The sequence below is a fragment of the Trachemys scripta genome, chromosome 10 (genome assembly GCF_013100865.1).
Source record: "Trachemys scripta elegans isolate TJP31775 chromosome 10, CAS_Tse_1.0, whole genome shotgun sequence".
NCBI lineage: Eukaryota > Metazoa > Chordata > Testudines > Emydidae > Trachemys > Trachemys scripta.
The window spans coordinates 31,479,917-31,493,201 of record NC_048307.1 but is presented as its reverse complement, the minus strand read 5'-3'; the positions used below and the strand labels follow the sequence as shown (position 1 = coordinate 31,493,201).

General features: G+C 48.6%; 2 protein-coding genes across 16 annotated transcripts in view; one reads left to right on the top strand and one right to left on the bottom strand.

The window, feature by feature from the left end:
- Positions 1-3,646, top strand: part of NPRL3 (NPR3 like, GATOR1 complex subunit) — a 115,686-nt gene extending 112,040 nt beyond the window's left edge. For all 10 annotated transcript variants that reach the window (XM_034783058.1, XM_034783059.1, XM_034783057.1 and 7 more), the window contains one exon: positions 3,046-3,646. In XM_034783058.1, the coding sequence (XP_034638949.1) occupies positions 3,046-3,211 (166 nt within the window). In that variant the 3' untranslated portion in view covers positions 3,212-3,646. The remainder of the gene's footprint in view (positions 1-3,045) is intronic.
- Positions 1-13,285, bottom strand: part of MPG (N-methylpurine DNA glycosylase) — a 57,639-nt gene that overhangs the window by 3,739 nt on the left and 40,615 nt on the right. For 4 of the 6 annotated variants that reach the window (XM_034783069.1, XM_034783072.1, XM_034783070.1 and 1 more), the window contains one exon: positions 4,550-5,046. In XM_034783069.1, the coding sequence (XP_034638960.1) occupies positions 4,667-5,046 (380 nt within the window). In that variant the 3' untranslated portion in view covers positions 4,550-4,666. Of the gene's footprint in view, positions 1-4,549; positions 5,047-13,285 lie in introns of those variants that run through there. The other 2 variants (XM_034783067.1, XM_034783068.1) reach the window with 2 other exon arrangements.

Here is a 13,285-nt window from a genome sequence, read left to right as displayed (position 1 = left end):
TGTATGTGGGGGGGGGGGAGGGCAGGAGGCTGGCAGGGTGTGAGGGGGTGCAGAAGTCAGGGCTGGGGGTGCAGGGTCTGGGAGGGAGTAAGGGTGCAGGAGTCAGGGAGGGCAGGGGGCTGGGTATGTGTGTGGGGGTGCAGGAGTCAGGGCTGGGGGTGTGGGTTGGGGTCGTGGGGGTGCTCCCAGCCCACTGCCTGAGTGGCTCATGGCAGGGGGCTGAAGGGGATACATGTAGGGGAGTGCGGGGGCCCTGCCTTTGCCCCACCCCCTCCCCCAAGGCCCCACCCCTGCCTCTTCTCCGCCTCCTCCCCCAAGCGTGCTGCGGCCCTGCTCCTCCCTCTCCCTTGCGCTGGCAAACAGCTGTTAGGCGGCAGGGGAAGCACTGGGAGCCGGAGGGGTGGGAATGCGGTGCGCTCGGGGGAAGAGGAAGGGGCGAGCTTAGCTGCCAGTGGGTGTGGGTGGAGCCTGCCCTGCAGCAGGAGCTGGCAGGATGAAGCTTCTGCCTCTGCAGGAGAGGGCAGGAGGGCAGAGAAGAGCTAGCGGGCCCTTACTGCAGCCCAAGCAGAGCAGGTCGGGGCCCCTTTGGAGCCTGGGTCTGGAGCCATGGTGCCATGGTAAAGCTGGTACTGAGGTGAATATCCGGAGAAGTAGGGCAACAGGGAGATTACAAAACTGCAGCTGAGAACAAAGTGTTTCCACAGGGCCTGTCCTGTCCTGGAACAGAAGGATTGAATGGTATTTTCCATCCCCAGTGTTTTAACATCAGTGGGTAGGTTTAGGGTATGACAGTGTTAACAATGCTTGACGCAGCCCGGAACATGTATGTACTCATCTGGTGAAATGAATCTGGGCCGCTGTGTGCAGGCACTGATGAGTTGGACCATTTTCCAATAGCGTATGCAAAGCACAGGGAAGATACTGAGTAGACTAAACGGTTCAGCAGAGAACAGTGAGTACGAATGATCAGTTGGAGGGCTAGCTAGGCAGTTCTGCTCTGGAAAGTGACCTTGTGCCTCAGTATGCAGCAAGAGGGACTCCAGCGCTCTCATCTTGCCTCTGTCCCTGATGCATTGTGTGGCCAAATCTGTAAGGCTCTAATTCAGTCTGTGCCACCCCATCAAGGGTGTAAACCAGGGAGCGAGCATGGAACATGTGTTGTGTAGCTAGGCACTCTGGCTCTAGTCCCCATTTCTGAGTGGGAATAATCCCCCTTTGTGCACCCGGGGCAGTGAGGCAGAATTAGCTACTTGTGCAGTGCTTTGGGGGAAGAGTGAGCCCGTCATAGTGCTAATCCCGAGTCAAACTCCGGCAGAGTAGGCTCAGTGGTTTTCTTTCTATGGAAGATAAATGGAATTTGCTACAATCTCTGTGTGTCTTCTGGATGAGACCTCACAAACCAAGGCCCTGCCTGCTTTCTATGGACATTAAAGCTGCCCAATGGTTGCCCTGGTACCCTCAGCCAGAATTTCCGTGCTCCCTGCTAAGAACAAACTTCAGTTACTTGGCATTTTATGCAAAACGAGGGACTTAACCAAATCTTCCTCCCTTGCATTTCTGATCTGGTTTCCTGGTTTGAGTTGGAAATTTGAGAGCTAGAGAGCAGTCGAAAATCCACAGGCAGGGTCTGGCTGCTCTCTGGGTCTGTGGATGTTTGTTCTGTATTATTAGCAGGTTTAGATACTAAGTCATGCAAGTGGCAGGAGGAGAAAAGGTGAGTTCTTCTGGGCCAGAAAGGTTCCTAGGCTGATGTCCTGGAGACTGAATGAAACTGTGGTAACATGGGAGAGGCAGAACAGGTGAAGAATTGGAAGGGAACTAGGGTTTGTGGCTTTTCAGTGTGATTGCTGCGTTCTGTCCTCTTCCATTTTTACCCCAGGATTGCATCACATGCACAGTGTGTGGGGGCCTGGGCTCCTCTCCCCACAAGTGGGATTAGAGCAGCAAAGTACCTGTACTGTGTCCAAAGGTTTTCTTTGAGGTTCCTGCTCCCATTTATAGGAAACCTGTGTTTGTGCCCTAGCATTGGTGTGTTTCTCATTATAGCAATCTAGTGCCAATACATACACACTGTGGAAGCATGGTGTGGCGTGGCTGGGCTGAGAAGCAGCACATCAGGAATGATGATGGTTTGGGAGAAGTGGTTTGGCTTGGTGCCTTATATTTCAATAGCACATTAACTGCCAAGTAACCAATGCTCTGTGGACTGCTGGAACTACACATAAAAGCTAGAAGAATGCTTGTGAGAAGCTTTATCTTGATCAGTGTTTATACAAAGAAAGCCACTTAAAATGAGTTATTGTAGATATTAAAAAAAGTAAATCATCATGTTAACTGTAAACAATTTCCTTGTGTGTTTCTGAGTTAGTTATTCTGTGATAAGTCTTTAGTAGTATTTAGTAGTACCTGAGAGTCCTCTCTGGGATCAGGGCCCCATATGATTATTTGGGGTACAGTTTACTTGAAGATCTGGCAATCCAGGCAACAAGTGGCGCAGGGAGTTTAACTTCAAGGCTCCAGGAGTTGCAAACCTCTGGTTGGTGGCTTGCTCTGCCCTAATACAGATCACATGTGTTGCAGGCACATGGGGAGGTTGGGATGCTGCTACAGCCTAGCACTGGTCATCTTTTAGTGTGGACTGATCTCAGCCAATGTATTTTCTAAACCAGAACTTCTTGTGCATTATTGGAGTTTAGGGGGAAATGGATAACTGTTGGGCAGGCACCGTAGCTGATTCGCAGTGACCACATGGCAGGACCTTGGATAGTAGATTAGGCTAAACTGTGTTTGGAGGTTGTAAAATGGAGTTGCCCAAGTTTTAGTCTCTGAAACCTCTCTTTTATGGGCTCATGTTCAGTGAAATGCGCTGGTGGCCAGGTTGCTGTAGCACTCAGACTTGGCTATTAATCCAAGCTTGAAAAGATCTGCTCCGTCTCCAGCTTGTTCCAAGGGCTGAAGCGTTGTTTTGTAATGGGGGTGCAGAACCCATGTGCACACAGTGGAGGAGCAAGTGCGAGCTCACCTTCTCCTCTCCTTGCCTTGCAGGCTGCTACACTATTTCCGAGGACGGCACCATTTGGAGGAGATCATGTATAATGAGAACATGCGCCGCTCCCAGCTGGTCATGCTCTTTGACAAGTTTCGCAGCGTGCTGGTTGTGACCAATCATGAGGACCCTGTGATTTCAGTCTTCCAGTCCCTCTTGAAGTGACTGTGGAGTGTGGGAGGGGAACTGCTCCTCTGTTTTCAGCTCCCTCAGTCGTAATAGTTTGTTTATATAAATGTTAATACAGGAGCAGGGTAGCAGCAGCCAGAGGTTCTACCCCTGCCATTGACCTTCCCAGCGACCCTCAGCAAGTCACCCCTTCTCCCTCCCTTTCACCATCTGGCTGGGGATATAAACCCTGACCTGCGTGTGGACAGAGCTCTGCCCTCAAGATGCATGGGGTGGGCTAGAGAGGCACACACAAGTGAAGCTGTTCAGTCCAGTTAGTTCCAGCTTGCAGTGTCTTCCTGAAGTCCCTACCACGGGGCTAGGGTTCCTTGCTTCCTGCGCAGGCTGTGTGTGTGGAGTTGAAGAAAGGTTTTACGTTGGTGTCGCTGAATAAATAACATGCACTTCAACTGGACATTGGTGCAGCAGAAACCGGTTGCCTCTATTCAAGCAGCAGAGCAGTGGTTTTAAAAAGTCAATGGCGTCTCCAGCCTAGTCTCCACTAGAATCGCTACAGCAGCACAGCTATAGTGCTGCTAGTATAGATGCTCTATGCTGCCGCGAGAGCTGTCCTGACAGTAGCTATGTCCACACCAGTACTTAAGTCAGTGTATCGTGCAGGGGGGGTAGCTTTTTCACTACCGCATGACTTAAATTATACTGAAGTAAGTGCTAGTTGTGTACAAGCCTTCAGTATTGGCTTGAGGCATGTAACTGCAGCCTGAGGTGCTTAAGTACCCTTGTGAATCTGTCCTTTAGCCCTTTAACTCTTTCCTGTACCTCTTGTAGGCTCTGTGTGTTTCACAGCGGTTTTGATACCTCTCTTTACCAGTTCTCTCTGTGCTGCCCCTGTTGCTGGTGTGTCGCTAGCTCAGTGTGGAGTTTGATGCTGAGGGTAGCTAGTACCTGTGCTGCCACAGCTGCAAGAGTGTCCTTGTACCTAAAGGGGATATGCCTCCCCACCTTCACAGACTGGGCTTTCTTTCTGCTCAGGAATCTGGGTGGCTGTTGGCTTAGCAACTGCAGAAATCAAACAGGAGCATTTTTGGGTGGGGTGGCTGGGGACAACTGGCAGGGAAGCAGAAGAATGAGTCAGGCTGGGTAGGAGATGGAATTGTCCCTATACTTAACAACCTTTCTCCCTCCCCTCCCACAGTTGAAGGGTTCTTGCCATGTGGAATCTCATTGCTTTCACTTCGGAGTTAAGAGCCCTACCCTAAATGCCCACAAAACAAGTCCAGTGTCATTTGGAAACCCCAGAGGAGCGTGGCACTGCTGGGAGTGAGCCTGGCTCTCTTAGGCTAACTACTGACCAGACATCCCACCTTACTCATATAATTGTAACAAAGCATATTTATTATTAAAACAGCTTCCAAACCAGCACCACCGCCCCTGGCCCAGTTCCATTAGGTCAGAGTCTGGGGCTGATAGTTAATGAAAGCACCCACACCTCTAGTCTGCAGCACCTTGCTCTCTCTCCACCTTCTTGTCCACAACACTCACGCATTTGTTCCCTCGTATATAAAACCTCAGTGGTTTCTGTGCCCACTCTCCACCGTAGCTGACACCAATTCTGGCTGCAGTCACCACAGCCTGCTCTCCCGGTGCTTCTGAGCCAGGCTCCATCCAGATTGCTGTGTCACGAGCCAGGTCCTTTTGGTCAAAGCTCTTGTTTATAGCGAGTGCTTGACATAGCTTGGAGGGCCCATTGCACAGCTGCCAGTCCTTCAGTGGTTTGGCTGATCCTTTCCTCTGAGTACTTCGCAGCTGCCTCATGGTGTCCAGGCCCTGCAGAGGTTCCAAGGACCGGAGCAGTACTGCAGCCCCTTCCCCTGTGGAACAATAAGAACTTGCATGAGCATGGGCTCCTCTACGGGTGCCTCTCACCACTGGCTGGCTGGGCTACATGTTACTCTGTGCAGGGGGTTGAGAGCAATACAGAATTAATTCCAACCCTCACAGAAATCCTACACACCTCCCCTCCCTTGTATTAACTGGTACCCATTGGTCAGCAGATCAACGCAAGGGACAATAGTCTATCAATGGTACTGCACTCCAGTATAGCATGCCTCACACTCTTCAGTGTATTCATCCCCACCACACCCTGCGAGTGCCGTTAGCCCTGTTTTACACATGGGAACTGAGGAGCCAAGGACCAGATTTTTCAAGGCATTTAGGTGCCTACATGGAGTGGGGCCTGTCTCCATTGAAATCAATGGATGTATGAAAATCACTAGGAGTTTAAGACCCTTTAAACATCTGATCTTTAGTGACCTCCCCAAGGTCACACAGAAAGTCTGTGGCGGAGCAGGGAACTTTGAAGTGATCTCAGGTCAGATTTGTCACAGTCACGGATAGCAGAAGTCAGCCAGTAAATGGGGAGAGAGGAAAGGGCAGTGAACCCCTTCCCCTGCTCTGACTGGCCAAACTCTCCTTGGCTCAGTCTGTTTCATCTGTAACCATGAATTTCAATCTCCAGCCAGCTTTTCCCTGACCTCCTTCCTAGCATTAGTGTTTAAGGGAGTGTCATGGGCTGAGCTCCCTCCAGGAGGCGCTCAGAGGTCCAGAGGTTGTCCTGTCAGCACAGCACTCTGGAACAACTGCCACATGTGAGTTCAAGGGTGGGGTACCTGGAGCAGCTCCCCAAACCCTACAGATTTGTATTCACACACCATGGGCTCAGTGCACCACCTCCAATCAGCTCTGGAGCAGGGGGATCAGGACATGGTCAGGGGTGCTAGCGCCCCCCTTCCAGTTTGCCAAGGTCCCTAGTCCATAGAACTAGCTTAGCTGTATTTTACTGAGCAGTAACGCAAGAAGCCTACAAGGTCTATACCCTGTGAGCTATTTGGCTTAAGCAGTTAGCATAAGGCTTTGAGGCCTACCGGCCTTCACATAAGTGAATTGCCCAACACTGACAAGTTTGATTTAGAGGATTTTTGTATAAAATAACACCAGGTACCCTTAGACAATCAGACTGAGCCGAACTTTGGATATTTTAAGACAGGACATCTGCAAATGCACAACCACAAACTTGTCTTGGCAATGAAACTGACATATATGATATTAATATTAATGAGATCATTCATATACTAACCTACAGAATAAGAACACCAGACATTATTAGGGTTAAGAAGTCAGTTATGGACTAAGTGGGCCTGGCCTTTATATGAATATTCATGGCAGCCTCCAGACTTATAATAGGCCCAGTCACCATGTAAACCTCAAAATCTTGACCACTGGACTCACTTGGCATGGAGCACCACGTGTCTCCTACCACTAGGCCTCCATGAGAAGGTGTGAGTATGTGTCAGGGATGGTACTGGAAACGAGCTTGGTTTTAAATTACAGCTACTTTCTCATTTGGTTCAGAACATTTGTATTTTTACTAATTGTGCTAATACAAATATTTAAAGCTTTGGTTTGCCCCTAGTATGTCGTTGTGCACATCGAGGTTCCCAACCAGACACAACTAAACCTGAACTCTGTTGTGCCTGCTTCTGGGACTAGAACCTTTCAACACTCAGACAGTTCATCAGTGACTAACTGGAAATTCTTAACAGTCTGTCAATAACCAGCCAACACATTAGGAATTACTGTGGAAAGTAAATGCAGCCTGCCCAAAATGGGGCCTTAATCATGGGGCAGAGGAAGGCTCTAACTCCCCACAGGATTTCTGCAGCTCCAACTTGGGTGCTGCCCTCCAGTCCGTACCCTGCAAAAGAGAGGCACAGAGAACTGGCTGGTCCCCCTGCCCCTCACTAGTGCAGGGAGCTGTAAACACATAACACTCCCTGTACTGCTGGCCACCCAGGGCCCCCTCATCTCCAACATCTGCAAAGCCAGTAATGCTGACTCCACAAGAATCCTCTCCCCTCATACACACTCAAGGCAGCCAGAACCATCTGGAGCCAGTCAGGGCCTAGTCCTCAAGCACCTACTCTCAGACACAGGAACACCTTCTCCCTCACAAGGCCCAGAAGGGCCTCAGATTGCTGTTCTAAATATAATGCTGTGTGCTCTGATCCCTACGACAGTAACACTGGCATAACAATGATGTGTCCCAGGAATATTGTCCATGCCAGAACTTGCAACTACTATCAGTTATGAGGCAGTTTACTGACCCACCCAGGAGCACAGCAGCGTACAGATCAAAGCCGTGGAGCCTGGAACCAGTTGTCAAAAAACAATTTAATCTTCTCCACTTCAAAATAGGATTAATGGCAAATTGCTCAGAGTCCATTTATACCCCACTCTTCCCACCCTGCATGCTCACCCCCTGACCTGCTGCTCAGAGCTTTGGACTAATGAATCACTCTGGCACTAAGTGTGAGTCAACAATGTGATGCTGTTGTAAAAAAAGCAAATACAAATGTAAGTTGCATTAAACAAGGCAGAGCATGCAAGTCACGGGAGGTGATAGTACTGCTCTACTCGACACTGGTTAGGCCTTAGCTGGAGTGCTGTGTCCAATTTTGGTCACCAATAGAAAGAATGTAGAGAAACTGGAAAGGGTCCAGAAGCGAGCAACAAAGATGATCAAAGAGATGGAATGCAAGCCATATGAGCAAAGGCTGAAGGAACTAGGTATGTTTAGTTTGGAAAAAAGGAGACCTGGGGGGACATGATAGCAGTCTTCAAATACTTGAAAGGCTGCCATAAAAAAGATGGAGAAAAGTTGTTCTCTCTTGTGACAGAGGGTAGCAATGGGTTCAAACTACAGAGGAGCAGATTTAGACTAAATCTCAGGAAAAACTTCCTAATTGTAGGAACAGTAGGCCAATGGAACAGACTGCCTAGGGAGGTTGTGGAATCTCCTTCACTGGAGGTTTTCATCTGTCTTTGATGGTTTAGATGACAAATCCTGCATCTTGCAGGGGGTTAGACTAGATGACCCTTGCAGTCCCTTCTAACCCTATGGTTCTGATTCTAAGTACTGCAGGAATTTTCCACACTCTTCCTTGTTTCCATTCAGACTCAGACACACTGGCTCCCCTGTCCTTCATGGGGCAAAAGTGTGACCTGAGGAGTCATTGGGTCAGGTTCCCCGTTGCCCTGCACATTTCACAGAGTGAGTGTGAACCCACTCTGCACTAGTGTGAATGGCACGCATGGTGCAAAGCGAGAGGCGAGCCCAGTGCTGTGCATGGAGTAGCTTCTGTACTTGAGGATTACGTCTGAGGCCCCGCAGGTTTCTGTTTCTGCAGAAAACAGAGCCAATGGAAATAAATGTGTTGGCCCATGAGAAAGGTGTGTGAACAGGGCAGGATCCTGGGGTGGGGAATGGTGGCCTAGCCCTGCACCACCAGCAGATTTTGGCAATAAAGCTAGCATAAGTGGCCACAGGAGCTTCACACCAGCACACAAAACCCCTTCAACATATGGATGGCAGAAGAGAATTCTTCAAAACTCAAATCCTACGGGAAATGTAGTCACTGACTTTTGGCATCTTAGTCCATTCTCAGGGTATTCTGAGAAATCTCATTCTTTACAGCCTTTGTATCAAACACATTTTCCTGAACTCCTGCAGCTCTTCCCAAAACAGCCCTGAACAAAGCAGTCTTCCCCAGATACATAACCTAACCCTGAGTGGAAACAAAAGTGCTACCCAGATGTTTTCCATTTTGATGGTAAGGAAGGTTCTGTCTGTGACCCTGAGTGGGCAAGCGGAGAGCTTGGTAGACCAGTTGCGTGTGCGATTCCTACACAACACTCCCTGTGCTGCTGGCCACCCACAGAATTCTGTATCTCCAACATATGCATGTTCAGTAATGCCAGCTCCACCATAATCTCTGCCTCACACACTCCAATCAACTTGAAACATCTAGAGCCATTCAGGGCCTAGTCCTCAATGCCTAGGTCTCACAGCCCAGCAAAGGCTTCTCGATGGCACTTCCTAGCTTTATAATAGTCTCTGATTTCTCTTCATGCTCTACATGAGTCTAACAGAGCGCCCCCCTAAAATTTCTGTCCACAGCACAGCGGGGTGTGTTTAGCAGAGAACACAATTTGCTGAGTTGTGGTATGTGCTGGACTTGTAATGTCTCTGTTGTTCTCCATCAAGCTGGGTAAAGTCAGCAAAGTGATTTCTGACAGACATTAGCAATTTGTTGCGTTTCCAGCAGCTCCCTTCTGTGATGGGGGTGCCTAGGACATGCTGGTCTTGCAGCACAATCCCTGAAAGCTGAGCATTTAGATGGGAGCTTTCCTAGCTGTACCCTCAGACACACTCAGAGATAGAAATCCAAGCAAAGGAATTCCAAGCAAATACTAATTACACCAGCTCCTTTTGTTCCTTGTTAGTGACTGTGGTCACAATCTGGAATCAATCTATATTCCTTAGGGATTTTCTTAGAAGTGATACTGCTTTTACACAGAGATTGCTGAGGCTCAGGTCATCTCCTCCACTAACATGAACAATGGGGTTCGAACCACATGGCGCTCCCTTAGGGCAGAGCAGGGGCGTGCTGCCTCCAAGAGACCCCCCTGGAAGACCATCTATGGCTGTACCCCATTGGGACCAGCAGCCACAGGCTGCAGTGGCAGATGAGAGGGGGAAATGATGAGAGCCAAGCACTGCAGCACAGTCCCTGACCGACATTATGGGTACCCTGCTGGAAGTTCATGCTGCAGGTCTCTCCCCCATTGTGAGTCAACAGCTACTGAAGGCTCAGACAATGGCAAGAGAGCTCCTACAGAAGAGGCCAGAAGGCAGCAGGTGGGGGCCGTGTGGCTGACTTCTGCCTCCTCCCACCTTCCTTGTGGATCCCTAGGATCTGGGCAACTGGGAATCCATGTCCTGAGTCCTCACTGCACCCAGCGGCTGCTTTCCTGGATATGCAGGATGCTCTCGCCCCCAAGCACGTGTACTTCCCCCCACAACAACAGATAAACCCTTCGAGGCTCAGTCCAGGCTGATGCTGTGCCTGCCAGAGAGCTGGAATCTCCCCTCCCTGACCCCACGGCCACCTCAGCCCACACACCCTGGAGCCCTGGCTCAAGCAGCTGGCTTTGGTATTCCCTTGGCATCCATTAGTAGAATAAGAACGGCCATACTGGGTCAGACCAATAGTCCATCTAGCCCCGTATCCTGTCTTCCGACAGTTGCTGGTGCCTGATGCTTCAGACGGAATGAACAGAATGGGACAATTATGAAGTGATGCAGTCAGAGGTTTAAAGACACCTAGAGCATGGGGTTGCATTCCTGACCATCTTGGCCAGTAGCTATTGATGGACCTCTCTTCCATGAAATTATCTAGTTCTTTTTTTAAACCCAGTTATACATTTAACCTTCACAACATCCCTGGCAAAGAATTCCACAGGTTGCCTGTGCATTGTGTGAAGTACTTCCTTATGTTTGTTTTAAACCTGCTGCCTATTAATTTCATTGGGTGACCCCTGGTACTTGTATTACATGAAGGGGTAAATAACACTTCCTTATGCACTTTCTCCACACCATTCATGATTTTATAGACCTCTATCATATCCCCCCTTAGTCATCCCTTTTCCAAGATGAACAGTCCCAGGCTTCTTAATCTCTCCTCATATGGAAGCTGTTCCTTACCCCAATTCACTTTTGTTGCCCTTCTCTGCATCTTGTCCAATTCTGATATGTCTGTTTTGAGCTGGGGCAACCAGAACTGCACACAGTATTCAAGGTGTGGATGTACCATGGATTTATATAGAATGAGATCAGGCCATCTACGCTGCATGTTCATCAGTGGTGCAGGTCAGAGCAGCTCGCTCCAGTATGGAGGTGCTAGCTATTTACATCACATGCTTAAGCAAAAAGCCCAACCCTCAACACAGGGAGTAGAGTCAAAGACCAAGATAAAGCCTGGAATCCCAAAGCAGTGAAGATGTCAGTTCTCTTTCTGAATAGAAGAAGACCAGGAAGCCGTAGTGCAGGCCAAAACCCCCAGGAAGCAGCTAACTGCGCTTTCCCCGGAATAGCTCCAGCTCTCATTCATGGAAACAGCTTTTGGCTGCTGCAAGAATAAAATACTCCTTCCCTGATGACGCTCTGACTCACTGCTCCCAAAATGTCTCCTTCTATGTGCTTGTCTGCAATACGAAAGCTACAGGGCAATCCATGCATAGCGACACAGAGTGTCTGGGCGGGGAAATACTGGTGCCCTGGATTTTATCGCATATTCATCCAGATCTGGCAGCAGGACAGCTACACAGGCAAGTTCAGGAAAAACGAGATGCATGAAAGCCAAGGGAAAGCTGGATGCAGCATCTAGGATAAGACGAGAGTCCAGTGTAACTCCTCTGGGCACAGGGAAGGCTGTTTGTATTAGCGTTATTTTACTGTTGCCAGGATGTATTGTATACTCATGCATGTTAACAGACATCTGCCAGACTTTTCAATAAACTTCCTCCCGCTCCCTGCCTATAATTTCTCCAGCAGCAGCTGTGCACCCCCATCAGAACACAGACTAACTAGTTCCTGGGATGGGCTCCATAAGTTGCTGGAACCTAGCCCAGTGATGTGCAGGCCGTAAACTGGTAAAGCCCCATATGGAGCAGATTTAGAGTGGTAAAGTCCACAGAGGCTTTCATTCTCTCATCAGAATGATAAAGAGCATCTACAAATCCCCATTGACTAGTTATGTTTTTATGAATCTAAAGATATAATCAAGATACATGAAAGCATCAAAATTTGAGTTCATCTGAACAAAGCCGTCGGCAGTTCCAGCATCCTATACCGTGACTTCTTGTTCCAAGGGACAAAATGGCAAAGCATCAAAGAATCCAACGCTGCCACTCACATGCTTACAAAGCTTCTTGTATCCAGCCACCCACTGGCCTGAGCAGCCATTGCCAACATTCTGCCTCTGGGCTGACAGCAAACACTGATGTCATCAAAATACCAGCAAGCTGGAGGAACCGTACTAACTCATGAGAGTTATGGCGATGAATGTAACAAACAACAAACCTACAACTGCCATTTGAGTGACTACTGTACCTCAGTGGAAGGGGCTGGGACACTTCCACTGATTCATTTAAGCTCCATAACTCTCCATACGAATATATATAATTGCTGTTAGACCAGGAAAAAAAAAAACAGATCCCACTGGAAGCTCGGGACCCTGCCTGCATAGAAAGTCCACAGAAAGTCATCATGTCAAATGCTCTCCTGTCCTTGTCCATTTAAGGAGTTACTGTGGCCAAGTCTACAGTAGGAGAACGTTGCTGGTTCAACTATACCATGATAACATGCTATAGGCATAATGGTAAACTAGATCAGCAAAGCACTTCTATTGTGGAGTAAAGCTATACTTCTGCAGGTACAGCTCACTATAGCCTCATCCCAACCCCCTGAGCAAAACAAGCTATACCAGCAAAAGCGCCATTTTGCTGCTATAACTGTGTCCACACAAGGGGTTTTTGCAGGCACAGCGCTGTTGGTCTGGGGTGTAATCACTGACCAACAGAACTGCGCAAGCAGAAGCCCAAAGGGTAAACACCCTTATACCGACTGACTGACTTTTACCAGTACACCTACTTTTCACAGAATCACAGAAATGTAGTGAATGGTCCTCAAGAGGTTGTCTAGTCCAGCCCTCTGCGCTGAGGCAGGACCCAGTAAACCTAGACCATCCCTGACAGGTGTTTATCCAACCTGTTCTTAAAAACTCCAAGGACCTGAATTCCACAACCTCCCTTTGAAACCTATTACGCTTAATTGCCCTTAGAATTAGAAAGGTTTTCCTCTTATCTAACCTAAATCTCCCTTGCTGCAGATTAAGACAATTACTTCTTGTCCATCCTTCAGTGGACAGCACTTAACATATCTGAAGACTGTTATCAGGTCACCCCTCAGTCTTGTCTCAAGACTAAACATGCCCAGTTTTTTTAACCTTTCCTCATAGGTCAGATTTTCTAAACTTTTATCATTTTGTTGCTTTCCTCTGGACTCTCCAGTTTGTCCACATCTTTCTTAAAGTGTGGCGCTCAGAAATGCACACAGTGCTCCACCTGAGGCCTCCCCAGTTACCTCCCGTGTCTTACACATGGCATTCCTGCTAATATATCTCACTGATATTAGCCTTTTTTGCAACTGCA